The sequence below is a fragment of the Protopterus annectens genome, chromosome 15.part0, assembly GCF_019279795.1.
Source record: "Protopterus annectens isolate FY-2018-M chromosome 15.part0, PAN1.0, whole genome shotgun sequence".
Lineage (NCBI taxonomy): Eukaryota > Metazoa > Chordata > Ceratodontiformes > Protopteridae > Protopterus > Protopterus annectens.
This window is the reverse complement of record NC_056749.1, coordinates 542,608,056-542,633,822: the sequence shown is the minus strand read 5'-3', so window position 1 is coordinate 542,633,822 and position 25,767 is coordinate 542,608,056. Positions and strand designations below refer to the sequence as shown.

The following is a 25,767-nucleotide window of genomic DNA, read 5'->3' as shown; positions in this document are numbered from 1 at the left end:
AGGTCCTCAAGCTGAGTTATAACAGGATATCGGTGGTGAAGCAGGGCATGTTTGAGGGTCTTGCTGCCTTGGTTCGACTGCATCTGGACCACAACATCATCGAACTTATCCACCCTGGAGCATTCCATGGCCTTATGGCATTAAGGTTTCTGCAGCTAGAAGGGAACCAGCTCAAGCTCCTTCATTCTGACACTTTCCATACCTTCACCTTCTTGAACTACTTCCACGTTTCCACCCTCAAACATCTTGATGTATCTGATAATCAGCTGCAGTCCATTCCAGCGAGAATGTTACAGTATATGCCTGCGCTACATACCCTTTATCTCCATGGAAACCATTTGATATGTGACTGCCGACTTCAGTGGCTGGTGACGTGGAATAGAATAACGGATGGTAAATGCAATCTTCACTATTCTCCTTTGTGGTTATTTAGTGTGTGTTTAAATTTCCAAGCTCCTTTCTTCTGATTTTTCTCTTACCTTCCTATCCTACTATATTTTTTTCTGTTTGTGATTATCTTCTTGCTCTGCATGTCTGCACCTTTTTAATTACACGCTCCACAGGCAATCAGTATCTTATTAGGAGTAAACAGCCGAACAATATTTGTTCATTATTTTGTATTCTCTGCTTCCTTAACCAAGAGGTATTCTGACAACATTAATTATGCATGACCCACCACACCTGGTCACCTTCCCATCTACTTTAGTTTCATTTTTTGTTACATTTTGTAGTCTTCACTTACTTAGCTAGAAGTTGTTATAACAACATTAACCAGATCCCCTCATCCCACAAAACCTGTTCACCCTCAATTTTTCTACAATATCAACCTATTACAAATGCAGCAACTTCTGATATTGTACTTTTGTGCTTTCCTCAGAAACTTACTCATCTGAGGAGTGAAACCATAAAAGCCAGTGGAAATCATCCATCCCATAGCAAGTTGAAAGGGAAAAACACCTTTGTCTTTAGACTTGATAGAAGTGGTTTAGCACAGTGACCATTAATACTAACAAAGCCTGGGAAGCTATATTTCATTTTCTGTTTAATGGTTACAGGGCATCAAAGATGGCACCTGCTGGCTAGTACCATTAAGGTGATCCAGGCCTAAAACTACCTTTGTCTTCATTAGGTGTACCAGTGCATTATGCATTTTTATTTAACTAATTAAAATTTTTACCATCTATGTGGGCTGGTCTAAGAACCTTTTTAAACCATGATCCAGGTACCAAGGCTTTGTACCTTGCTGAAAAATGTTTAATTTGATCATTTTGTGACAGTTAAAACATCTATGATAGATACATTATAGGTAAAAATATTAACAGAGTACCTCTCAACTGTCCAGATTTTTGCAGAATGCCCAGATTTTTGCTTCCTGTTTTTGGTCTGTTCCTGATAAAATGTGTGATTTTCTGGGAAATCATTGAAGAGTAGCATCACAAAATAGTAAATAATGACAGATATTTGAGTTTCAGACTTCATATCCTTTCGAAAATATATATATGTAATTCTAGCAATGTCCCAAGTTTAAAATCTGCCCTTAGTTTTGGGCCTTTGTCTCCCCATTATTTCTAGCTTTGTCCAGCTTTCTTGCACTGACAGGTTGAGAGTTCTGATTAATGGTCACCGAGTAGTAATCCTACAACTAGAAATACTGCATAGATTAGTACTATCTGTAAAGCACTAATTTGAAATTTTTGAGAATTTACACTTGCAGGACTTTATTGACTAGAAATGGTGTATTTTATATCCTAAACTAACTTCTGAGGAAGATGTCATATTATTGATGACTTGCATAGAAGAAGTGTGAATGGTTAGTGAATACAAGGAACTGTGATGCTAGAAAACAACAGAGTGAGGTTTCCTTGTTAAGTTAGGTTGAATATTTACATAGTTGCTGTGATAATTGGTGTCATTCAGTGTTGAAGTGTAACTGTGGCAGAAGCCTGTGAGTTGTGCTATGGATGTTTAATGTATGGTGATATTAACACAGCCATTACAAAAGAAGCAGGTATAACTATATGCTTATATGAGCTGAGTTACGTGTTTTTCCCTTAAAAATTCAATAATCAGCTTTCATTATTTCCTGTGGAAAGTTGTCCCAGTTTGCAGACTTTCATTTGCCTGAGCAAACTGTGGTCTTAGGTTCATAGGTAGGTACTAGGCTATCAGCCCAAGGGCCTAAGTGAGCCTAGCCAACAAGGTTCCCTGGCTTACGCCACCCAAGAAAATTAATTTCCTGTGCCCCTGTCGAGCAGAGCCACAGAAGTGATCCCCGGGGTGTATTTCCTATTTCCCATCCATTCATCAAGATTTTTCTTGAAGAGTGCTAATGAGGAACTTTGCTTGACATAGATGGTTAGCTTGTTTCAGAGTATGGGAAGTCTCTGGGATAGGAATCTATCCCTCCAGCATGTCCTGTTTATTGTGGTAACAAGGTTTAGGTCCCCAGAGTGTGTAGCTCAGAGGGATTGGGATTTCTTTAGGTGTAGCATATCCAACAGCTCTGGGTTTAACATAGCTTTATATGTTAGGCAGAGATCTCCTCGGAGTAGGCGATATGCTACAGAGTAAAGCTGGAGTTTTTTGTAATGTGAGGGTGCAATCAACAACATCCATGAGGTAGGAAGGGGGGATTTGGTGAAGAGCTTGCTAGAAAGACAAGGGCTGTAGCGAATATACAGAGGTTTGAAGGTGAATGATGAAAGAAAGATAGAGAGACTCTGGCAGTGACTAGAAGCCAGTTTGTTTCTCTAAATGTGGTACAGCAATGCTCACACCTTGGAGATAGGCAAATTAACTGACATTTTGTTTATGGCAGTTTGTAGGGACTGTGTGTTAATGCTAGACTTTAATGAAATTATTGGCTGGGTGTGTTCTGTTATGGAGATAAGGATATTAAGTGCTAATACTTTTCTAGATTTTATGGTGGATATACTGTAACAGGCTTAAGTAGTTTAAAGAGTTTATTTGTTATATAGTCTTTAAAGTTAGATCAAATACCAAGCCTAGATACTTACATAACTATATATGATTTTTTCCATGGTCTGTTATGTTTAGGGATATTGACTTTGTGCTGATTTGTTCCAAAAATCATACTGGCAGTTTTTTGCTGTCTAGCATTAGATGTTTTACTGTAAACCAACTCCAAATAGCTGTTATGTCTGTTTGTAGCAGTTTTTCTGTAACAAAGGTAGGAATGGTCAAACCTACAAAGTACAATGGGATAATCGCATTGTGTGGGACTATAATTTATGAACCGGGACAAGAGCAATGGCCCAAGTATGAATCCTGAGAGACATCTGCTGTAAAGTTTCCAAATTAAGAGATACTATTACTGTTTTGTATATTTAAAGTTCTGTTATTCAGGTAATATGTATCTAATTTAAGATGTTTCAGCTGAAGTCCAAGAATCTGAATTTTTGTATGAGAATTTTAAGATCAATAGTCTCAAAGACCCACTTTTGGTCAAGGAAATTCTACCTGTGAAATGTCTTTTCTCCATACTAAAGGAGATTTTATCAGCAATAAAATAAATATGTTTTATTTTTATTTATTTACATTTTGTTGACTGGGTCCTAAACTGGTATTCTTACTGACTGGAGGGAATTTTGACCAAAGACCTGGGGGAAATGATCTTACTCTTTTCAATAGGTACCACCGAATATTTTGTATTCATCTGTATTACAATTAACTCAGGTAGATTGGCCCTTAGTTTACTGTCTCATCTGAAGGATGGCATATTCAGGAGTGTAGCATTCCCCCATATGCAGTGTAGTGTCAGTACTGGAAAATGAATAAAAGCACCTGCTGTGAGAATGGAACCCACAGCATTCTAACCTTCTAGCAAAGGCTAGTGTGTTACCTGATGAGTCACTGACAGTACAAATTGCACTAATGGTGTTATATCCTGTTCAAAATTCATGCTGAGGGGAATAAGTAGGACAAGTTTGTTAATGTGCTCACAAATCTGGGCAAGATAAATCTTTCTGAAAATCTTTATTACCAGGCAAAGGATTGAAATGGGTATTGCTTGGTGGGGATGAAAACTTTTAACACGGGAATGATTACAATGTAACTGAATTGTTCAGGTATAATGTCTGTAGTTAGGAAGAGTCAAAGATATGGTTTAAGGGTTTATCCATTATGGAGACTGCCATCCAAAGGAAAGAAAAATATAACACAGAGTTAGAGTTGTGCCATCTTTTAGATTTCTCAAGTAGCTCCCTAACTCTTTTGGACATCAATGCTTGAACGGGGACTATGGGAATTATCTTACAGGAAGGTTGTTGTCATCTGATATAGCTGAAGTACTCCAATACCCTGTGCAGTTCCTTGATTTGGGATCTCACTCAACTTTAAGCTGAGAACTAAAAATAGTTCTCTGCAAGTTGAGGACTGACAAAGGAAAAACAACATGGCCTCAGTTTTCTCTGACTTAAAGAAAAAAGAACAGAACAAAAGGACCTCTCTAATTTGAGGGCCAAATTAAAAAAAAAGCTCTTCTTCTTCTTCTTTGAAAACTGTAGTGAAAGCAAAACTTGTTACAAATATACCAATTCTCTTGCAATAGCGAAATGCCCTGCTCAAAGAGCTGAAGTATTTCATCCCTGATAGCAAATGCAATACCAATATTTATTTATGAATTAGGGGTGCTGGAAGTTGCTGAAGGCTTGGCGAGAGGCAAAAGGGGCACTTAATGATCTGAAAGTGCATTTTATAGCTGTCCATGTCCATGACACAGGATTTGTATAGTATAAATACGAGTTAAATTTGGAATGACTTCAGAGAAATTTTATAGAAACTTACAAATGAATCTAATGTTGCATCTGCATGGTATGGGATCCAGCAGCCGTATATTAAAAAGTTAGAGAAAACAGTGCAGTACGACTGTAACACACTTGTAGTGCATGGAGCACAGTGATTACACTCTGATATCTGGAAAAATGACAACCCGATTAAACACAAGAGTGGTGGGCAACCTGGCCTTGGCAAATGTTAAGCACTCACTCCCTGCTAAAGTTGCTAAGGTCGGGTCTAGAGCTCACCAACATAATCTGCCTGTACTAACCAGCAAATGACAGTAGCAGGACAAAAACTTTTGTTTCTGCCTGCTGTCATACCGGTAAAGTTCCCCTAACTTACTGTCAAACTTAAAAATTGCTAGGACCACAGGATGCATTAACAAGCATTTTCTGAAGTATACGAACCCTGAAACACAAATGCATGTCATTATTTATTGACTTCAATCCACAGCTGTTTGTCTGAAAATCACAGAAGTCATGAGAAACAAACTGCAAATATGAAGCAATAATCTGAAGGTTCTATGAAAATTTGGACTGTTAAGACGCATGGAGGTGAGTGTAAAAGTAATGGTGCATGATACATTACTCTTTCTGACAACATCCACAAAGTGTTTTATGGCTTTGAAAGCCAGCACAACACTTAGTGATTTTTCCCCCTGAAACTAGTAGTATATGGATCAGATAAAGTTCTATGAACAATAATGTATTAGGATTGTGTCGCTAATCATAACCTTTAATTATGTGTTCTCAACTTGGATACCAAGATTCACCTCGCGAGCAAAACTTGAGAGGTGAATTTCTTGACATCAGTATCTCGAGGACATAAGTAGGTTATCTTCGACAGCCCAAACATAATCCTCTATATTGTTGCCACAGATTGAGCAACCACGACAGAAGTGTGGTGGGAAGTTGTTAAACACTTCATCCAGAATGTTAAACACTCAGCTGGACTTTGGAAAAAAAGTCCAAGTAAAATTTTAAGTTTCTCACTGCTCTTTTGTGGTGACTTGATTGCTGTTAATGCTTTAGTGTGTGGCTAGAGATTAACACTAGTAAGAGTTACTTAAAAAAAGCTTGTTAAACACCCTTCTGATGTCAGAATGGTGCTTAACAAGCATCCTTTTTTCCAAATTCAGAGCATAATTATAGTGATTCATACACTACAAGTCATCTTTTCAAAAATAAGACATGAAATGCATCACGGAACATCTAGATCCTGGTAGCGTCCACAACTCGGGTTGTAGAGGTGGAGTTTGATACAGGTTTATTGAGGGCTTCTGCCATGGAAACACCTGTTCTACAACTATCCCTGCTCAGAGGCGAGTACAGAATGTTGTGTGGGGATGGCGGGGGCTGGGAATAGTGAGATTATTATTTCTTAATTTCTATTTGCAATTAAAACTCAGAGATGTGTACCAAAGGTCACTATAACGTTTTTAAGACTGAAGGAAGTGTGCTGATTATTTCTCAGATAAATGTACAGAAGGTCAAGGTGGCTTTTGTGGGGCTATGATAGTGTGATCGTTATTTCTTTAACTTTTCACACGATCATACTTCACACACAACATCACTATAGCTTGTGTAAGGACAGTTTACTTTCTAGGAACAACATGACTGTGATCAGTTTTTTCTCTTTTCTTACAATCACATATCAGAAGTTTATACAGGTGGCTAATTTTGGGAGGTAGGGCTAAGAAGGCATGTTGTGAGTATACATCTGAGATCAACAAGTTAACCCATTCAAGCCAATAACACATTTTGTGTATATTTCCAGTTCACACCAATAGTTCCTTATGGCATTCAGTTATTTTTTTGGTTCTAGCTTACCAGCTAATAATAGGCAATATTAGAAAGTGCAAGGCGTTATTAAGAGAATGACACTATGATTGTTAATCTAGGATGACCTGCAGTAGAGAAATTAATCATTGTTTGTCACTTATTCATAGTTCGTAGGTTCATAGGTTAGTACTAGACTAACTGCCCTTGTGGGCCATTTTAAGCCTAGCCAATTACCCCATGTGAGAATCAAACGTTGCACCTTGTGTCTGTAAGGACCGTAACCATTATACCAACTTACTTACTAATCATATTTTCATATTTTCATAACTAAGAGCCCTACATGTTGTTGATGAGTATGGTGTGATATGCTATATGTAGGACCCACACAAATTCATTGTCTTTGTCCAGTTATATCACACAATACCTGAGATACTGTTAGTTTTTCGTTAGTAATTATGAAAACAAGCAATATTTCCATATATACTAAATATTTCAAAAACCAAGTGACATGCAAACAGTTGCATGAATCAGGTGAAACCTTAGCTGTTGAAACCTGTCTTGGGTATTTGCACTCTAAGCTGCATATATTCACTGCTATTTGTACTACTAATTATACAATTAAGCATATGTATTCATATTTCTGTAAATATCTGAATAAACCTGCACCAATAAAAAAATTTCTTGTTGTCATGTGAAAGTTAAGGTCCGGTTAACAGAAATGTTCTAAAATATGTCTTTAGGTTGTATAGTTTCTAAGATATGACAATTTGTTTGTGAGCATTCAGCAAAAAATATAATCTTGGATTTATGTACATTATAATATATTATAGTATTTATGAAAAGACTATGAATGCACTATGATAACATTGCTATTTGTGCAGTTTTAATAGCTTTTGTGTTCACAAAATATTTACATTTGTTTACCTTATGCTTTTTAAGTTTATTTTTCAGAAAATGCTGTAGTATGTAAGATGTGTGTAGGTTACCTGAGGTGTGACATGCCACACTACATAAAATGGTTATCAGATGGATACACAGAAGGTAGCTGTCTTTTGGGGGGGAGGGGGTGATGTGTGACAGCGGCAACTTTAAATATATGAATGAGCCATTTATTCATTCACTTTTATTCCAATCTAACATCAGAGGGATACACAGAATGTTACTATGTTTTTTTTTTCTTTCAATAGGGAGGCAGACAGTATTATAAGATATGATTCATGTATCTTTCTTTGCAAGTGTTTATCTTCTCAGGTTATTGGGACGTATTTTTTTGTAAACTTTAATCATTAAGCCTTGGGCATAACTTATTTTTTCATGAAAGAAAAAAATAAGATTGAATTTCTTTGGTTAGTTCTGACTTTTGTCCATGCCATAACTATAACTAAAGGCTGGTGGAAAAAGCTCTAAAATATATCTCACGGCATCTAGAAATGACGCAGGAAGAAAATAACGAGTTAAGAGTGAATTTCTTTCTTTAGCCAGATTTTGTTCAGGCCATCTTTGCGTCAAAAAGTAAAAAAAAAACCCTATAAAATAAAACTCAGAGCATCTAGAACCCAATGGCTTTTTTTTTTGGGGGGGGGGGGGCTGAGACCTCTGGCTTAATTTGATTATTTCGTCCTCATTTATTATAATATAATTTTGGCCAATTAGAATATACTGAAAAAAAATAAAGCAAACATATGGAGACTACAGCAAAGTATGAGAAAACAAGAAAAAAGTAATCTGAATGAGGTGGCAAGGCCAGGACTGGGTTAAAGTAGGAAGTGCACCACACAGTGTATCAACAATGTTTGTTACTCCCCTTAAAACATTTTATAACCATCTGGATAAGCGAAAAGCATGCAAGATGCTTGGTTTTGTCAGATTTCTGGTCTGCAACAATCCTTTTCATTGTATCTTTATTTACTACCACATATTATATACCTGGTTACGCCACTATGCAACCAGGTTCTTTATTTGCTACTATCATATACCTGGTTGTATAATAGTGTTAAACATACCCTTGCAGATACATACTTCAAGCTGTTTAACTCAAGTTTAGCTACAGATTTGTCCCTCATGAATGACACACTGCATGGTCATGCCTCTCCTTAAGGGTGGCCTTGCAAACTGACCTGGATAGTTAAAGTACTATTGGCCTTACTAGCCTCATCTGGAAAACCATGGAGTATATTCTATCTGACCTTATAAACTGTAATATCAGGACTCTTCTTAGACTTGACCTTCAACACTCTGGCTTTGTGAAAGGCAGATCTTGTCTATTTAACCTGGTAAATTTCTTCAAAAGGGTTACAGAGGCTGTAATGATAGCTCTGCAGTGCATGTGGTGTATCTTGACAAAAGGCAATTGCTTTAAAAATAGAGCCATATTTGATAACATAAATCACAAACTCTCTAAGACAGAGCCTAAACAGTGTAAGCTGCAGATGCCTCATCAGTAACTATGAATGTGAACAGTGGTGTCCTTCAGGGCTAAGTATTGGGACGTCTCCTTTATGGTATTCACATCTTAGATCTCCAAGTGGAGAGTCGAGACCTCTGGCTAACAAAGTTTGCTGATTACTGCAAAGTGGAGGCTATTGTTAAGTCACGCTATGAGACCCATACTCTCCTGAATTAACTCCCCCTAGTAAACTCTTGGTGTACTAAAAATGAGCTCAAACGAAATGCTAAAAAGTGTAGCATCAGTCATGGTAGACAATCCCTCCTCTCATCATACTCTGTAAAGCCAACACACCACTACAACATGAAAACATTGTTAGGGACCTGGATACTTGGGCTGACTGCTCCCTCTTGTCTGACCATTTTGTGACAACAGTTGTCCAGAAATCCTTTTTGTTAACCAACCTAATTGCCAAGGGAATATCATCACAGTCTAAAGAATAATCACTCCCTTTTTAATCGTACTCACAAACACTGGCTAATGTACAATGTATGTACTGTACCTGTGTACTATGTATGTATTCTACCTATGTTCCAAATTTCAGCTGTACACAACAAATATATTAATTACCTTTATTTCTAAAATTAATATTTTTTTGTTTGTTCCCTCCACTGTAACTGTTTATGTGCCGCATACCACTGTAAAAACATGTCTCTTGTAATTTGTGTGTATACTGATCATGTCTAAATAACTAAATGTGTCTGTAATTTTTCTTTGTGGAGCTTTTCTCCCCAGGCCTCTGCTGAAAAAGGGCCTTTTCGGCTCAGTCAGACACCCCCGGTTAACAAATGTAAAATAAATAAATAAATAAATATTCAGCATTGATCAGGACAATTGCTGAGTACAATAGGCCCTTTGGGATATATCTCATTAATCATATCAAACAATTAACTAAACCCCAGAAGTCCCTAGCCAAAAGTCCCAGAACAATCAAGATATGCTGGAAGCTTTATCCCCTTATTCAGTGTCTTACAGACCTTTGAGGGGAGATCTATCTTGATTACTGCACCATTAGAGACCCAGTTGGTCTGCACCTCCTGTTTCTCCACAAATCCAATATCTGCACCAATACTAGAAGCAGGGAACTAAATCTTCATCAACAGATAAATACAGCACAGTGGAGAGGCATGCTTATAAGGCAACACCTCCCAAACCTTTGGAATAAACTTACCTTACATGCACAGCAGTACAATTCATTATCTTACTTTAAATATAGATTAAATGACTGGATGGGCATCCACAAAATTACTCTGCATTTGATTGGGATGGCCCTCCTGGAGAAAGGAGGTGCTGTCTGAGGGAGGGTACTGCCAAGGCATGAATGGTCATAAGATTTATTGGCTTTGGAATATCTTTGAATCTATGAATCCAAATTGTTTTATGGCTTACTCCCATAGCTTGTTCAGAACTCTCTCTCTACCCCCATAATGATACTGAATAGCATTAAGTGAGTGTATGAGAATTAATGAATAATGAAATACAACAAAATAATTATTACACTAGAAGACAGTCTAGCTCCAGTGAAATGGACCTCTGTGGAAAATTCTGCCTAAAACAGGCTTTTAGACATGAGAACCAAAGCTTAGCATGGTACCCAGTTGGTGAAAGGCAATAAACTTGCAGGTCTTCTGCAACTCATATATGTGTGTGTGTGTGTGTGTGTGTGTGTGTGTGTGTGTGTGTGTGTGTGTGTGTGTGTGTGTGGTATGACAGAACAACTGAGGCAGGTTGAGCTCATCTGTGTGAACATTGGCTCTAGATGATTGTCACTATTGAAGTGACACGCTGACACCATGTGCAAAAATAGTGAAAAAGAGTTGAGGATGGATGGATGGGTTATAGTAGAAGTATGTACATGAATGTAATTTCTTATTTCTACTTGTGTAAATTATCTTTGCTGCTTTTGATCCCAGGTTGTGGCTGAAAAGTCAATAGACCAGCCCTCTTACATGGTAAACCCAGTCCTCTTACCTAGTAAAAACATACCAATCATTAAATAAATAAAAAAAAACTGTTCAGAAATTTGTAGAACATCCCTGGTTTTGCTTCATATTTTGCCCTATTCCTTGTAAAATGATTGATTTTCCAATAAATCACTCAGGATCATACCTCCCAACTCTCCAGAATTTTGCAAAATGTCCGTATTACTGCCTCATAATTTTGGTCTTGATAAAATTGTGGTTTTCTGGCAAACTACTAAGGATTCTACTCACTAAATAATGAAACATCATATCCTTCAGAAATGCATGCTAATGCAAAACCTGCTATTCTAGCAGCTATGTTCATAAAAGCAATCTTAAAAATCTGTCCCTGATTTTGTCCTTTTTTATCCCCCCCCCCATTAATTTTGGCTTTGTCCATTACTCTTAAGCAAAAATTGAAAGGTATGCTGAGGATTACAGTTAGTCACTAAATATTAGGCGTTAATGTTTCACACTTCTATTGCTCAGAAAATGCTCTTTGATGTAAAACTTGTTCTTTTAAAATTTTAAATGAATAAATAATGTTAAAAAATTTACCCTGGTTTTGAAACTTCATTTCCCAGTTATTTTTCGATTTGTCCAAAATTCATGAGGATCTGTAATCTTCAGGAACACTCACATTGGCATTTCCATGGTAACTGCAAGCCCAGGCAGCTGGAAAAAGACAATTTATTACTCAAATACCTGAGCTTACAGTTACATTGGAAATGTCAATGCAGATGTTTCAGAGCACATTGGGCAGTTGTTGAGAGTGCGGGCCTCTGCTCCCTCCCCCTGCCCTATGGTGCTGGCACCCATGTTCTAAATGCTGGTACTGCATTACTGCCCAATCAGCATCTACTGATCACACCCCACAACACCTTGCATCCATGTTGACTGCCTCTTTTGCCCCACTCTAGCTACACCTCTGTGTTTAAGGTGTTTGTTGACAATGTAGTTATCAAAGTGTGCTGTATCCCTCATGGTCTGTCTAAAATACTTTGGCTGTGAATCCATAACTTCCTGTGTAGTGCAGAGGTAACTTAATTTTGCCTTATTTATTTGCAGTTTGCAGGCCTGAGATAGGATCTTGAAAGTCTGAAGGTGACTAATGAAGTTAGAATATTTTCAGTTATACTAAAAACTTTGTTCCTTTTGCTTAAAACAGCCCACAGTTCTACATCTACCCAGGAACAGCTTTTTCTCTGAAAATGTTTGATAATGCTTGGGAAAAGTTTAACTCCGACAGCTTTTAAAAGGAATGAAAAGATCAGATTCATAATATATTGTAGACCAATCAATGGCTTGTAATTCTGTAAGATGCCTAGATTCCTTGGATTCAGGGAAGCTTCTAGAGTTAATTATTGCTGTAACTTAATAGTGACTTGAATGAGGTAGTGGCTACTATTGGGAAATGGTCTTATAGGGATTTTAGGAGGTAAAACCGTTTTGAAAACTTGTGAGGAACATACCTCTCAACCTGGAAACATCAAAAATCTGAACAAGGCCCATTTAAAGTTGGTACAAATCTGTACACTGATTAACATAAAATTAGCATACATAATTATGCAACCCCACCCACTCCAATGGAATTATGGGATACCAACTTTCAAACGCAAACTGAACAACCAAAATATGGCACTGAAGTCCCCCTGCAGCCATTCCAATGTCCCATTACCTGTCTATTTCGCCCCATTTACCATAAGCACTAATGTGCATACTACTTTACTTCTACATTGATTATTTGGATTTTATTTTTACATTTTATAGCACAATGTACAAACACTAATAGATATCTGCTAAACAAAGCAATACTGTCTCACAATGAAAATAAACATATCATTAAAACTTCTCTGCCCTTGAAACTCATTCATTGAAACCCACATCACAGCCAAAAAAAATGCATCTGGCCAGTGGTGGATAAAGATTACCTTTGGGCTGTTTTCAAATCATAGGCCCCTTGCACACAAAACAAGAAACATACATGGGTTCTTTGATGCACCTTCCTGACCTTATTAAATTATATTCCTTGTATAATGCAGCACACTTGTTAGTCTTAGAGCACATTTTAAATTTACTGTTTGAACATTTTTCCAATAGGCAATGATACAAAATGAACCAATGACAAAACTGCCCAATTCAGAACATTTTCATCATAAAAGTCTACTTCCACATACACATTTTTTTCTTATAATGCAGCACAGAATATAACCATTCTGATTTTCTGTTCCTGAATTTGGGTTAATATTTTTTGCTCTTTCCACTGAGACACAAATGCCCTTGCACTTGACATTTGCTCACTTCTGTTCTGTCTGTAGCTACACCCTTGAGTTGTTACACCCACCCCCTTTAAAAGTTCAAAGAGCTCAATTCTGACAGGCTGGTAGCCTTGACGGAGCTGACGTCATCGTGCATGTGATGACATCAGCTCCATCAGCACAAAAATTAAAAAACAAAGAAAAAATCGGAAATGAAGGGGTGCCACTCGGGAATCATGGCACCCCTTCATTTGAACCCCAAAACTTGGTAAAAACTGAGCAATTCAGTGTGAATTTGAGGTATGGTGGGGAACGTTCATTATTAGGATGTTAAAAAAGGATTTCTTGTATGCATTGAGGTTAGGTGTGGTAGGGGTGGATATTAGTTGGATTAGGTCATTATAAGAAATATATTGTAGAATATGCAAAAAGAGAAATCTGTAGCAGTCCTCAAAGTCTCAGAATATCCCAGTATGCAACCTATACAGGGTCCAAAACAAACCAAGAAGAAACTTCGCCGTGTGGAGGGTGTGATGTTCACTTCCTAAATGATGTTATGCACTTAGTTCACTTAATAAAAATCAAACGGTAAAATATAACTATAAAATATATGCTACAAAATAATCAAATAGAAAAAGTAGGTAGGCCATATGGTTCCTTTTAAGGCCAAGTAGGTGTAACATGAAGCCCCCCCCCCCCATTGCAATGATACTACTTGTTGATGCTACATACCCTAGGGGTGAATTGCCAATAACCCTGAGTAGGTTTGAATGCAGCCAAAGTGCTGCAAAATGTAACATGCAGAGGATGTCTGTGATGAATGGGAATATTAGTGATGGAATAGTGGGCAAAGAGTTAAGGTGGATAGTTTTATAAGTCTATTATTATTTGGGTTTTGTATTAATTTAGTTGTACAAAGGTTAAAACAGGCTACTTCAAATGGAATGAAAATGTATTTGTTGGTTTGTTTACTTATTTTATTTAATAACTGGTTAAGTAAACTGGTAACATCAACAGGACCATTTTCAACCATGGTCCAAGCCGTCACACACATGGACAACATACATGATAAATACAACAGCTACAGTCAGTCACACTGCAGTATATAAATGAGGTTGAATATAGTTTATAAAATGCAATACATAAGCAAGATAAAATATAACTTACACTAATGCATACTGTATAATACTTAACAGTAAATAATTTTAATAGAACTATTTTCATAATACCATAGTACATTTAGATAAGCATTTACATTGCTGTAGGTCTGCAAGTTTTAAACTGATGTATACTTTGTACTGAGTAATCAATATTGTTTGGAAATTACTTATTCTGGATAACTTAAACAATTGTAGTTATATTTAACAGCCAGGTAAGCTTTTGATCATTTTGGAAAACCAATCAGTTTGTCAGTATTTTGTACTTCTGAGATAAAAAAATATATTGGAAGGTAATTATTTTACAGAGCTAGTATATAGAATGAAATGAAATGAAATGTAAGTACAAGGTTAAACTTGTCAGCCATTTGATTGAACTGTTTACTAATGTTAGAGTCCCCTTTCTTACCCAGACATAGTGTTCTTTATTACGTCATTGTTTGCTTCACTATTTCACATTGATTAGCGCATTGTTATTTGAAGTGTATACTAACATTATGTAATGTTATTTCACCTCCTTTCTTATTGTGAATAATGGTATTTACTGGTACCTCTTTGACTGAACCTGTTGTTCTGTATGCTAGGTAATTGATGTGGATGTTCACTTTTCGTACTTGAACTGAACTCCGCACTGTATTAGAATTAGTAGAATCTGCATTACTTTTATATCCAGTATTATTACTGTCGGTATTCTTGCATGTATTACAGAGCTCTACATCTGTATGTATGCATTTCATTTTTCTGCTACATGTATCTTTTTGTTTGCTTTGCTGCTCGTCACAGCAGTAAAGGTCCTATGACGAATCCACTGAGTGGTAAACAAAACAAAACTAGTAAATAAATACATACATAAACTTTGTAGAATAAAATTTGAAATATTGCTGGAACATGTAATGTATGATATTAATTTTGTGAATATATATATGTAAGTCATTAGATTTGCTTATTTTGTAACTGGTACATTGGTTGATTCATCTTAAAATAAATAAATAAATTCTATTTTAACATCCACATAAGCTACCAGCAACTCAGGCTGATGAGGCCTTGGTTTAATGTTTTATAACAATTATGGCTTCTCAGGAATGAAGAACGCTCTAACAGTATACTGAAGTGTCAGTGTGATAATATGAATCCAAGTACCTGGCATGAGGATTGAACCCACAACCCTATTTCCAGGAATCAAAGGTAAGTGTGCAGCCTGCTTGAGTGACCAACCCTGTAGCAGAGTGCAGTACCACAGCTACCACTACTATCACTGGTTACAGCATGTCTACACCAACTTTAGCTTAGCACGAGTGATCTCTCTTTCTACATCACTGATAGTGGCTGCATCCCCACGGGAGAGTAAACTGGAATACACCAGCTGATGGGAAAAAGTATTCCTGGGCTGGAGTAGAAATGAGGTGTTTACTGACAAATTGTTCTTTTGTAATACAGGATACATGTACCAATGAAAGTCTGAAAATCATTAAGACACTTAACTAAAACCAGAAAAAAAATGTTATCACTCTTATTGCTAGAGGGAATATGGCGACAGGGCAAAATTAAACAACTTCAGCTCTGACAAACTTAGCAGTTGTTCTATCAACCAATAATGTATTCTTGAAAGTATCCCTGTAGAGTTTGCAGATATGATATAATGCCCTCTCCTGTAGTTCTTTAGTTGTTTGTGACCTAGTTTAATGTGGTGCAGGTCAGTCGGATGGGCTCTGGGTTATTTTATCTTAAGTCAGGAGAGAATGGCCCTGTGTATTTTTTCATCAAAAGGAGTGGTTTAGGAAACATAGCTCGTATAAAGTGTGAACACAACAGAAATTATTTGTTCTGTAACATAGTGATTATTTCTACATCCACTTATTATGATGTCTGGGCCTAACGTTTCACTTATGAGTAATATAGTTTTATCAATGGTTCAATAATTTGGAGTCAGCATTTTTCCACTTTTATTGATTGTTATGCGTTTATATATGTTAGTCACATCAACCTATTAAACCCTTAAGGTGCAAGTTCAAGGAAGTTCTGAAACGTAAGGTTTATAATTCTGAATTTCTAACTTTACATCAATATTTCATTGTCATAGAAGAATAACATAATTTCACTATATCTTATTAGCTGATTTTGTGATTCATTCATTCATTCATTATTCCAATGTTCACTTTATTCTAAGTGCAAAGGGGTAGATGGAGTCTGTCCATGTACTCAACAGGCATAAGGCAGAGAATAAGTTCAGGAAAGAACACCAGTCCATCACAAGACAAATACTCACATTTGACTGCACATCTCTCACACACACACACCTGCAACAATTGTATAGGAATACCAGTTCACTTACCTGTTGTGGGATGGAAGTAGAGCACTCAACAAAGAAAACATACATACATAGGGAGGACAAGCAGAGTCCGCATAGAAATCACCCAACCAGGAGCCAAACTGGACAGAGCACTGTAAAGCACCAATGATTACTGCAGCATAACTAAGGCACACTGGTCTTGTAATAGCCAATGCAAAACTGGTTAAAAGTAAGAGGCTTAAAAACATCATTGGACAGTTTATTAACAACAAAGATATCCAGCTGAATCTTACAAAGAGATTAACTAAATGAATCCTAAAATAGCCACAGATTCCTTTTAAGGATAAGCAAATGTTAATTACGTTTATTCTTTTTTTCCAGGTATTAAATGCAAGAAAGGACAAACATCTGAAAGGGGGCAACTGTGCCCAAGATGTTTTTCTCCACACCACTTGAATAGCACCGAAATACTTCACCATCCACCAGAATTATTTTTATGCTCAAAACCCCAAATCATCTCCTCTCAAAAACTGAAAAACAGCTCATTTTGGGAAGAACTACAACCAGAAATACTCAGAGTAGAAGAATTCCAGCCACCTCTTGGGGAATTGTTTCTTAACTTGACAGATAATCATGGTAACAAAGCTGAGATAACTTGTAATGTGCAACAACCAGGGGCAGACACAACAATAAATTGGGAACATCTGAATGAGCAAACACTAAATATCAGCATAGCATTTTCTACTACTCTGATATGCAATATTGAAAAAGAAGACCTGCAACGAATCTGGAAGCTTATTGCTTACTACTATGAAACACCAGCAGTACTTGAAAGAGGACCAGTGATGGGTGATGGTCCTGAGTTAGTTTATCAGTACAGGCAGGTTCATGAAGAATCTTCTCCATATTATACAGAAGTCGCAGGAGTCCTGATGGCTGATCCAACATGGCTGTTGCAATCTCATATTAACCTCCGACTAGACCGAACTAAAACCACCACCAAAAAATTAGCAATTAATTTTAGCACTGGAATATTACAAACAACTGAAACTCTACCAAAAATGAAGCGAACATGGATAATGATAAGTGAGGAAAATCCACTGAGGACCGTAATGGAAGGATCAACAGTGCAGCTACTGTGCCGAGTTACAGGTTCAAGCAGTGCTGTAATAACATGGGTTTTCCCAGATCTAACCCAGGGAAAGTCTTTCACTCACACTGCTGAGAATCGAGTTTCCATCTCAGATACTGGGGCTGTGACGATAAAAGTTGTGGATATCTCTGACTCAGGACTTTACTATTGCATTGCAAAGCTTGGAAAGGAAGTTGCGATCTTTACATATCGACTGACAGTCATGGAATTGTTTCCAAATCCAGAGGTGTTCAATGGTGCTGCGATATCTATAAAAGAGGGGGATCCCATCCATCTACCTTGCATGGCAGGTTCAGCTCCTGATGCAGAAATTGTCTGGTTTCTACCACATAACACCACTGTGTATTCTACACTTGGTGGAAAGTTTATTATGGATAATGTCACGTTACTGCTTAAACACAGTTCCTCAATGGATAGTGGGAATTACATATGTGTGGCTGCAAACATATTTGGTGTAGACACACTGTCACATACTGTAACGATTAAGAACAAAAACAATGGCAAAGCACCTATAGCAAGAAACTCTAATCAAGGGACTACACCAAATGCTTTTCTTGAAAGTCTCCCAGCAGTTGACCTGGAGACAGAGTCATCAGGTGAGGAGGAAAGAATAGAGAATATTAAGATCAGTCAACCATCAAGTAAAAATACACATAGAAAGGGAAAAGGTGAAAAGATCTCCATGGGGTGGAGTCCCAAAAACCCAACCACAAGTAAATCTAAAACTATAGGCCCAGGAAAACAAAAGGGTCAGAAAGAAAGCAGAATCTGGAGCACAGAAAGGAAAACTAATCCATCCATTAAGGAACTTAGTCCAAAACAGTGGGCAGATATCTTTGCTAGGGCCCATGGAAGTAATAAAGGTGCAGCACATAAACAGCAAAAAGTCTCTCCAACACCAAATTATGAAAGCACTGTTACGTCACCAACTGCTTCACTGGATAATGCTTCTGAAATTAAAGAGCAAAACCAAGAAGCTATTATCCTTTCAGTAAAAGAGCATCCTGAGCAGTTAACTGCTTACAAAGGTCTGATACTTGCTGTCTCTAATGCTGACCAAACAGTAACTCCAGCAAGCACTAGCCAAGGTTATTTAGTGTCAAGCAGCAGCTTACAGATCCCAACCCATAATAGTGGGACCCCTCCTACAGTAAGTTTACACCCTAGTTACTCATACTCCATCCCTAGAGTTCCTGATACTACAAAGAATGGCATAACAGTAACTGTAACACCTATGACCCCTGACACCTTCACAGTTCAAAGTGAAATGGACACTGAAGATGCTCAGAAGACAGTAACAACAGTATTTCACAGCTCAAGCTATTTAATAACAGATTATATTTTAGATGCTAGAAGCCACAGTAACACAGTATCTACAATACTCTCTATACCAGTACACTTGTCATTGATAGACAGTACTCAAAATCCCTCAGGTTACCATGATACAGCATCTACAGTCTCCACCACTGTTTTAGACATTTCAGCTCATCACCTGGATAAATCTGTTGTACCTGTTTTCCCAAACTACTCTGTACCACATTACAGCCTTCTAGACACTAGCCAGATACATGTTTCTGAATCTGCTCATAAGGCAAGACTTCCAGCCCATGTCAAAAACATCAATAATATACCAACAAACAAATCTGATACCTCCCATGTATCAATAGACACACAACAACAAAGAAAGCCAGTACCCAGACAAAAGATACAGCCACCTTGGTGGAGAAAAGTATCAGGTACCAGATCAGGATCCAACAGGCTTTCAAATGAAAGCCAAAGGTTAAGACCTAGTATTCTTAGAAATGACAAATCATTGCTTCAAGGTAAGCAATTATCTTCAGGCTTGAAACATACTGACAAATCAGTGGGCAATATCCAAATACCTCATGTTTACTCTTCTGAAGTATTCAAACATCCGCTGGGGAGCTCATCCACAGTCACCATACCAACAATACCCCCAGCAGATTCAGTTCCGAGTACTCCAATGACCTTTTCAAATAAATTACAGTCAACAACGATCTTACTTTCTCAAAGAGTGTGGAAAACTTACAGACCTCCATCAGAAGAATTATCACACCAAAAGACAAGCACAGCTCCTTCTGAGGTTTTAAAGGAAATGTCCATCCTGAACATTAAAAATGAAGGTTTCACTCACATTTCTGAAAGTACCAAAACAACAACCCCTTTCCTTCCTTTGAAATTTCCATTTCCTTCTAACATTTCTTTGGTAAGTTCATTAAGTCAACCAACAGAACATTTTGATACAAAGTCAGATGCTGCATCTCTGTTAAAAGCTAACACAGACCCTTCACTGGGCACAACTTGGCCACCTATTTCAAAACATTACACTTCTCCTACAGTGCAGATAATTCCAATATCACAGACAAAAGACAAAGCTTCTTCAGTTGCTTTATTGACCAAAGGAGTGATTACAAAGCAGCCTTATAAAACAATATCTCAGAAGAATGTCCTTATCAAAACTGGTTTCAAAAAACAGGTAGTCCAAGAGATACATAATCCAAATATATATTCTGAGGATCATAGCAGAATGAAAGCTGAGGATTTTACTAAAGGAGATCTACTGACAAATCAGTTTCGCTTCCCTGTATTCACTTCAAGGCCTAGTCACAATGATTCAAGACCACATTACCAAAAAATGCTATCTCGCTTTAAAGGTATGAGCAAAACAATAAATAGCAGACAGCCTTACCCAAACTGGCCAAAATATTCATCATTTCCAAAGTGGAGCTGGCCTTTTCAATGGAAAGCTAGAAAGAATTCTGTTGTCACAAACAGGCCAGAAATTACAGCACTGACAGCTAAGCCCTTGACCCTTAATGGCAAGCTAAGAATCTCACCTTGGAATATGACTCTAACTCCAAAATTTGCAAATCGTTCAGCACACAACCACCCAATGTATGGACATTACAGCTACAGCAATCATATACATGATGTGGATCTCGCTAACCATGGTAAAGCCTTTCAGAAAACTCGACTTCAAGCAGAAACAAATGTTCTGAAGCCTGACCATGCAGTGCTATGGAATAGTAATGTGCAGAGGGAGAGTAGGGGCCACGTAAAGCAGAAACCGATGGTTTCCCTCCCATCCCGGACTGTTCCAGATATGTTTGATTTGCTAACTCCTACTTCATCAGCATATCCTCTGTTGTCTCCCGAAAGGGATCTAACTTCTTCTGCTCCTAGTCTGCTTCCAGAAACAATAAGGAGCAGCAGTGGGTCTAAAGTCCCGGGACCGGTATCTTGGCCCAGATGGGTACAAATTGGAGAAATACCAAAAATTATAACTGAAAACATTGAGACTGTATCCGTTTTAGCAGAGAAGGATTTGCAATTAAACTGCAGTGCATCTGGCAATCCAGAACCTTCTATCTCATGGACAAAGATCTCTACAGGTAATTCTTTAATTTTGTTGTTTTAGTTTAACTTGTAAAATGAATGACACTCTGTGATATATATGAGAGACAGTGTGAGAAATATAAATATCACAGAAGACATGTGATAGCAGAGTGAGCCAGTGCATCAAGAAAGCAGGTGTTAAAAACAGATTAGGAAAATGCTTTAAACGACTGATATCTTTGGAAAAACACTGGAAAATATATCAGCAGAATTCCACTGAGCTCACATTTCTTGTGGGTTTTTTTATAAAATGATGATCATCGTTATTAATTATCAAATAAATTAAAAAAAAACATTTAAAGTTTATGGTCTTAATAACGTAATTTTATTTCAGAATAGAAGAGATAATGGACTACTGATTTCACAGTCTGGTGTCTCTGGAAAAAAAAGGCTGCGGGGTCACAAGTAGAGTATTATGACATATTCTAATTTATTATTAATTGGGTAGGTATTTCATTTTTAATTGGGTAAATGAAATAGATATTCTTGTACCCTTTGTCTGCCATATCTCATGCATGAGGGCAAGAGTTAGTGTATTTATGTGGATGTTTTAGTGTAGCCAAATAGCCAGTATGTTTTGGGGGTAAAAGTAGAACACATGGAGAAACGGAAAACATGCAAACTCCCCACAGACAGTGACCAGAAATCAGGACTGAATCCCTGAAGGGCTGAGAGGCAGGGACCTTAACCAATGAGCCATCATGATGTCTGTTCTACTGTTTACTGTGGGAAAGACTAACAAGAATAAAATGGACCCGAGATACCAATCACCACCATTTTATACAGCTGAAAAACATACAGATTGATTTTGTATTAAATTACAATTTTTTTCTTCTTAGTATTCTCTAGAAGAATGATCTCATACTATTTTGTAAGAAATAAAACACATTTCCTTATGCTGATTTTTCACTCAGAAAAAATATTACTTTCTTATTCTTCATGTGTTAACCAGGTGGGTAGGTTAGACAAGTACTGCTGAGCCACAACCTGGGCAGCAATAATATCAGAAGACTCAACAAAGATACAGATAATGTACAATAATGAGCAAGAGAGCTTAGCAAACCAAATGGAGGCGTGGCACAATGTAGGTTCATCTCATACTGTACTATAAATTCCAGGCTTTGAAAAATACAACATTTATTGAATTCTTAGTTATGTACAAGTAAAATATTATAAAGCCAACATAACTAGCACAGAAAAATATGATGTACTGAGGTAAAAGCAGGTAAGTAAATTCAGGTAAATAGATTGTTGACCAGCATTACAGACAAATTATTTCATTTCTCTTTTTACATGTGTAGCTCCCACTGTATTTCATTGTAGAAGTAATAGACTGTAGTTTTTCATTATACCACAAGGAATATAAAAGACAATTTCAAAAGTGAAAGAGAAGACTGGAACACTAGCTGAAGGAGGGAGACTGAAACAGGGAGCTGAAGGAAAAAGGGCCTTGCAGCATGACTGGATTTTCTTTTCTAGTGCTTTGGGGACAAGGAAATGAAGTAGCAGATTGTGTCTGTCTTTTGCTGAAATCCTGGATGATGCTATTTTGTGGAATCAGGAGAGACGTCTGAAACCAGTAGCTCCATGCCTGCATATGATTCAGCAAGAAAGGAGTTCCTTTGGGCCAAGTACGGAGAAGCCATAGATGATTACCAGAGTTCTGGCAGGTGATTTTTAATCTTTTTTCCTGAGAGGAACCACGGTGCCTGGTCACTAGGATATTATGGGCAGAGTATTGAGAGGATCTGGCTGTCATTTTATAATTTTATAAGATTGTGGATTTCCCCTCTAAATGCTGTGTGGATTACAAATAACTGGGATCCATATGAGCTACAACTTGGGCCCCATCATGATGGCAGCAAGACTGTAAGTAGTCACTGGCCAGTGAACAGGGTATAATAGAGTGTTTCATAGTTGGCCTGTTTAGAATTGATCAAGGGGGTTGAGGGTGTTAGTACTGCTGAATGACATTGCATTTTCTCATATCTGTATTGCTGTATTATAACTTTTATTGCTTAATGACATTGCATTTTTCTCCCGTGTTTGTATTGCTGCATTATAAAGCTTTACTGCTCATTAATATTGCCTTCTTTGTGCATGTCTGAATGTCAAGACCTTTTTCTGTTGAGTTCTGGGGAAGAGAGTGGATGTATGGTTTCATTGCATGCATATCTCACCTTGCCTTATTGCTAACTGCTGCACTGTTGAAATAATTTGTTTCTGGATCTACTATTGCCTTTTAAACTAGATGTGTCACCTAGAAAAAATCTGTCATTCTTGCCACCTTGGTATGTTGGGCCTAATAGGGGTGTCACCAGAGTCAGGTAGGAAGGAACCCATATCTACTTCAGCAACATCTGTGGGTGCGCTACATTTGGGAGCTTGTCCAGGATTGCCTACTGCCTTGGACTTCACCCTATTCCCCTGTATGTGTAGAAAGCAAATCCAGAAGAAACATGAGCCCAGAAGTAGCCGCTAAGTGGTGCAAACAGTACAATGCTCAGTCAGAGCACTGCTTAGTTCTGGTGTTGCCAGGGGTCACATGGACTGATATGCAAATACATCAAGTCACAGGATCCTTACCAGTTGTAGGGGGTGGATCCAAAAGTAGCTGACCAAGTACGGATTGGACAAATTTTACAGGCAGCTCAAGCTATGGACCCCATTGTGTGGAAAATGAGGATGAGAAATATGGATGAGACTCTAACTTATTCTCAGTTGGTTGAAGAGGTAAGGGAAGGGGAAGCCCTGTTGGAAGCCAAATCTCAGTATTCAACAGCAACTAAAACAGTGACTGAACACCAGCAGGAGCCTATAGCCCTGCTCACTACTCAAACAGGAGTCATGGCCCAGACTGTCCACAATGTAGAGGTGTCACAGTTGCAGATGCAGGTGTCTTCCCTGACCGACACCATAGCTGAAGTCACCAAGACAGTTGCAGAATTGCAGAAAGCTATGGTAACTTTAGCTGAAGGGAGAAATACATCAGCTAGAACCTCCATGAAGGGACTCCAGGAAGAACCGAATCAGCCAATGTTCAGAGTTCCTATTGGATTTTATTCTTGCTGTGGGGATGCAGGGCATATAAAGTGACAGTGTCCTAATGCAGAGAGCTTGAAATTAGTGAACTATTATTAGCTAGTTCAATGCAGGGAAACTTCAAAGGGCCTCAGTGAAGGAGCCAACTGAGTGCCATGTTACAAAGAGCTCCATAAAATCTAACATCAAGAGACAACATCCTGGATCTCCTTTCCACACAAACCCTTAAACTACCTACTATGCACACTTCTAGCTCATCTGAGGTGAACTGAATTTTAAAGCCATCTCAGCCAAAATCTCAGCATCTGAGACCGCAAAGCATTACTAAGCAAGAGTCTTATCCATTAAAATGGTGAGGTCAACCGGTGGTACCTCAACCACATGCTGACTGCCGTACAGCTGAACAGCACTGGAAACAGAAACTACACGATGGCCTACTGGGACGGTCCCCTGTCATGTCAGTAAAAATAGGAGGAGTGTATAGTAAAGCACTGGTGGATACTGATGCACAAATCACCATTCTGTACAGAGACTTCTACCAAAAATACTTAAAGCATTTGCCACTTGAAAAGTTAGAAGATTTGGAGATCCTGGGGCTAAGTGACATGAAGTTCCCTTATGATGGTTATGTCTCACTTAAGTTATAATTTTCCACTTCAGTTTTTGGGTCAACAGAAGTTTTTGAAACGCTTGCTGTTATGTGCCCCAGGCCAAAAGGAAAGGATTCCGCATCTATTTTAGTGGGGACAAATACTGACCTTGTCAGAAAAATGATAATGCCTCAGTTGACCCAGGAACACCTAACACTACATCCTCTCCTGAGATCAGTTTTCTGTGCCCTTCAAAGGGAGAAGGATAGTAAGAAAGATTAAATTGGTCATGTGTGGACCCTGTCTGGGAAGTTGCATATAATTCATCCTGGTCAGGTCACATGCTTGAGAGCCAAATTGAGGATGTGTGGGCAAACAGTTTCCTCTCATCTTATGGTGGAAATAGATCCAGAAAGTGACTTGGCACCAGGGCTGGAACTAGTCCCAGAAGTTTGGCCTGCACACAAGTTAAAACATTCTTATGTCACTTTGCCTGTGGGGTTAAAGAATAAATTACTCCCATTGTCCTGCATTCAAAAGTGCATTTGGGAAATGTTTATGCTGCCACTCCCTTACCTGCTTCTGTGTTGACAAGGAATGAGAGCAGGGCCAATGACCTGAAGCTGGAAGATACTGATATAGGAGGTGAGTGGCTAACCAGAGTTCAAGAGCTACTAATGAAAAAGAAAAATTGTTTTTCTACTAGTGAACTAGATATGGGGCTGAATTTGAAGGGCAGACTGACAACAATCCTCTGACATACATCCAGATCACTGCAAAGCTAAATGATACTGGCCACAGATGGATGGCAGCTCTATGCAACTATAACTTTTAGTTATGTACTTACCATAACGATAGATGTATGGGATCCA

At 37.9% G+C, this 25,767-nt stretch overlaps 1 protein-coding gene across 1 annotated transcript in view; it reads left to right on the top strand.

Moving 5' to 3' along the window:
• LOC122789913 (matrix-remodeling-associated protein 5-like) overlaps positions 1-25,767 on the top strand; it is a 265,150-nt gene that overhangs the window by 101,004 nt on the left and 138,379 nt on the right. Inside the window, 2 exon segments of the mRNA XM_044057368.1 lie at positions 3-393; positions 17,075-21,259. Coding sequence (XP_043913303.1) covers positions 3-393; positions 17,075-21,259 — 4,576 coding nt within the window.